Below are 3,625 nucleotides of genomic sequence, written 5' to 3'. Positions count from 1 at the left end.
CGTCCCCTCCGAGGGGTTTGGGGACCGGGGGGGCTGGCGGGGATGCGGCGGTGCGCGGCGGCTCCCGGTCCCCGCTGAAAATCCCCCACCTATAAAATAAAAAAAAACTTCCCGGGATGAGCCGGGCTGTGCCGGGAGCACCGCGTTTGGTGTCCTTCACACGTGCTTCTGGCCGCTGGATGCGTTTTGCGCTTCGGAACGAGCCGGGGGGAGGCAAAGCGGCGCGGTGGGGAAAGCCCCGGCCGGAGCCTGGAGCCCGGAGCCCGCGATGGGGTCGGCAGCGGGGCCCCGTCCCCGGCAGCGCTCCGGGAGCCGCGGCCACAGCCCCGGACGGCGCCGCCGGGAGCGGCCGCGGGAATTGTTCCGCTCCCCGCGGCGGGGCGCGAAGCGCTCCTCAACAATTTCCCCAAGTAGTCGAGACAGCCACCGAGAAGTTGGGCTGCTCGCTGCAATATGCGTTTTTACCTCCCAAAGCGTTCTGCTGGTGGTTCGAGGCCTTTTTTTTTTTTTTTTAAGGGTTACATACATCTTTCTTTTGATGAACACATGCAGTGTTAATTGAGGTTGCCATGGAAGGCATGCACGTAGTATAAATATGCTTCCTTCTAGCCATGTGATTTGTCTTTTGTATTCCACCAGCTTCTTCTTGTATTCTGTGTTTTGCATATTGTCATATGGTGCATTAAAGATAAAAATATCTGCTGTCTCAGAGTGTAATTTCCCTAGCTGGAACTATGAGTGCATATGGAGCTGTGGGGGAAAGATTTAGCTAACCGTAGGAGAAGAAAATATATGCGTGCATGTGTAATATATTTGCCATAATGTGGGTAATTAAAAAAAATATAGCTGCTTCTGCCACGCAAAATAGTATTTTCTGTGGTGGAACATCACTGGGTTGCCATAATAGTGGCTTTATTTTGCCTGTGCATGCTGATGCTCATTAGCGGAAAAAACTGCTGTGGTGCATCCTGAGGTAGAAATGCTTTTCCACCCTTCGTCTGCACCTCAGACTAAAATATTATGCTAAAAATACTTTTCAATACTTTAATTTTTGCCCTGCGGTTCTTAACATTTCTTTGTTATGTTACAGATCAGGGATGGAAGCATCGGCTGCACTTCGAGGCAAAGCTCACCTAACCTGCGGTGGGAACTGAAGCAGAAAGCAGAGGCAAAGTAGCAGCTGACCTTGTCACTTGGGGGGCAGAGCACCGCCGCCGTTTCACTGTTGCTTCAAGCAAGTTCCTTGTGCAATGTGAATTGCAGGTGGCTCAGCCAACGCCGGTTCTTCCCAGGTCCGTGGGGTGAATAAAAATTGTTAACTCTTGGCTTGATTTGTCATCCTTTGGGGGAATAAAAAGCAGTGTCAGACTGTCTGTTACATGGTCATATTGTTAGACCACGCACAACCTGAAGTGGTTTATCCTGGAGGTGAGAGTGACTCTGGTCAGCGAAGCAAAGGAGAGCTGGTTCTTAAAGTCTGCCCAGAACTCCTTGGAGAGGTGATAAATTGAGTAAGAAGACAAATGGGAGTTATAAAGTGGAGGCAATAGCTTTATCAAAATTTCTCTCTGCACACTGCCACATCAGCTCGTTAAAAACCAACTACCATTGTTTTGAGAACAGTATGGAAAAAAAGCCCTTTGAGCATCCCTGCAGCTCTTGTGTCTGATGCATTAACCAAGAAAACCGATCATACAGCACAGACAAAGAGAGGTGCAAATATGGCAAAGGCAGCTAAGGAAATTCAAATGGAGAACCCAAAAGAGCTGGAGACCCAGAGCGCAGGGACAACGTGCTCCCTGTCAGAAGAACAGGCAGAAAAACCCTCCATGCTCTGCTTCAAGAAGCGGAAGAAGTCCTGTAAGAAGGGGCTGACCATGAAGGATGCATGCGAAGGAGCTTCTGCGGCCTCGGAGGAGAAAAGCCAGTGCATCGGCACAGACAAAGGGGAGGCAAAAGTTTCTGCTCAGCCACGATCCTCCAGAGGAGCCTGGGCAGCTATTAAAAGTCTCACAAGACCTCGGAGAAGGCAAAAATCCTCTTCAAGGAAGAAGGTGCCCTCCGATTCCCAGGTGCAGCTGGAGATAGACGCTGAGGAGGGCGGCACACAAGGTTTCTCAAGGAAAAAGGCGAGCTCAGGTGTGAAGATGCCCTGCGTACGCTTCTCAAGAGGCAAGAAAAAGCGCAGCCCCTCTGAGGCAGTGGAGGAGTCAGAGGGCAGTGTCCAGGCGAATGAAGAGATGGGCATTTCGAATAAAGCCATTGAGGAGCTGGAGGACCTGGCCCCGGCAGAGGAGCCAAGCAAAGCTGAGCCCTCCAGCCCACTCCCTGAGGAGGAGGACCGGGAGGACAAGGGTATGGTAGAGGAAGGGGCTGATGCTGGTGTGAAGAGTGAGCCCTTGGCAGAGCCCAGGCCTGATGTGGATGAACACACAGAGCACACCACTCAGTCCAAAATCACCAGCTCAGAGGCAGAGGCAGTTGATGAACACACAGAGCACACCACTCAGTCCCAAATCACCAGTTCAGAGGCAGCTGATGAACATGTAGAACACACCACTCAGTCACAAATCACCAGTTCAGAGGCAGAGGCAGCTGATGAACATGCAGAACACACCACTCCGATGAAAATCACCAGTCCAGAGGCAGTTGATGAACACGCAGAACACACCACTCAGTCAGAAATCACCAGTTCAGTGGCAGTTGATGAACCCGTCCAGGAACAGCTGCCCGAGGGGAGTCCTCACCAAACTGTGGTGCACGTGGAAGAGAAGGAAGTCCCTGCCGAAGTGCCAGTTTCCACAGAGCAGCCCAACAGCACCCCTGAAATCACCGAGGTGCAGGAAATAGCCAATATCTGCAAAGAGCTGCCTGAAGGGGGTGAATCAGAGAGGAACACAAATCTTCCCGAGGAGTCCAAAGCTGAAGAGACCGTAATGGATTTCAGTCAGTCAGCATTTAAAGATGAGGCAGCGAGCATGCAGAGCAGCTCCAGCCACCAGGAGAAACCCGAAGTCAACATGGGCACCTGCGTCGGCATCGTCATCACCGTCACTGAAGCCGTGGACTCTGACAACAACGACTCTGACCAGGACTATGAGCCGACCCTGGTTTTGCACCACAATAAGCAAAAAGGGAATAAAAAATCAAGTGGGAGTTTTGATTTGGGTCAAAAAGGGAGCCCCGAGGCTGGCAGCAGTGCCCTAGCGGAGGAGAAAGGCCTGGGTGATCAGGGGCACAGGACTTCGGATCAGTACGAGTTGCTCCTCATAGAAACGGCGTCTTCCCTTGTGAAGGCAGCCATTCAGTCATCCATAGAGCAGCTGGTCAACGAGATGGCTCTGGAACAGAACAAACACAACAGTTTCCTGTGATGGTGGTGATACCCCCAAAACAGGAGTAGGGGGAGCGTTTTCAAGCTGCTGTGGCCTGAGGGGGAGAGCAAGGAGGGCTCCCGGGGCCATGGTGTAGTTAGCTCTGCATGCCCGTGAAGTTGTGTGTATGTGTGTGTGAAAAGGGTCCTGGGACGTGTGGCAGGCCCTGCTGTGCACAGGGCATCCCCTGGGCCTGGGGCTGTGGGCAGCATGACTGCCTGTAGCTACAGGAAAATTAAGGTGTTGCAGTG

The 3,625-nt window shown here is 52.3% G+C and overlaps 1 protein-coding gene across 1 annotated transcript; it reads left to right on the top strand.

The window, feature by feature from the left end:
• Positions 1–1,721: 1,721 nt before the first annotated feature.
• AKAP5 (A-kinase anchoring protein 5) lies at positions 1,722–3,374 on the top strand (the record flags this gene model as incomplete). Its single annotated transcript, XM_084287140.1, has 2 exons — positions 1,722–2,420; positions 2,646–3,374. 2 exons carry the CDS (start codon positions 1,722–1,724, stop codon positions 3,372–3,374), a joined length of 1,428 nt encoding a protein of 475 aa, XP_084143266.1.
• Positions 3,375–3,625: the final 251 nt, after the last annotated feature.

Source organism: Netta rufina, assembly GCF_964035555.1.
Source record: "Netta rufina genome assembly, chromosome: 5".
Classification (NCBI taxonomy): Eukaryota; Metazoa; Chordata; class Aves; order Anseriformes; family Anatidae; genus Netta; species Netta rufina.
The sequence above is the reverse complement of the archived record's forward strand: the minus strand, read 5'-3'. Positions and strand labels throughout refer to the sequence as shown.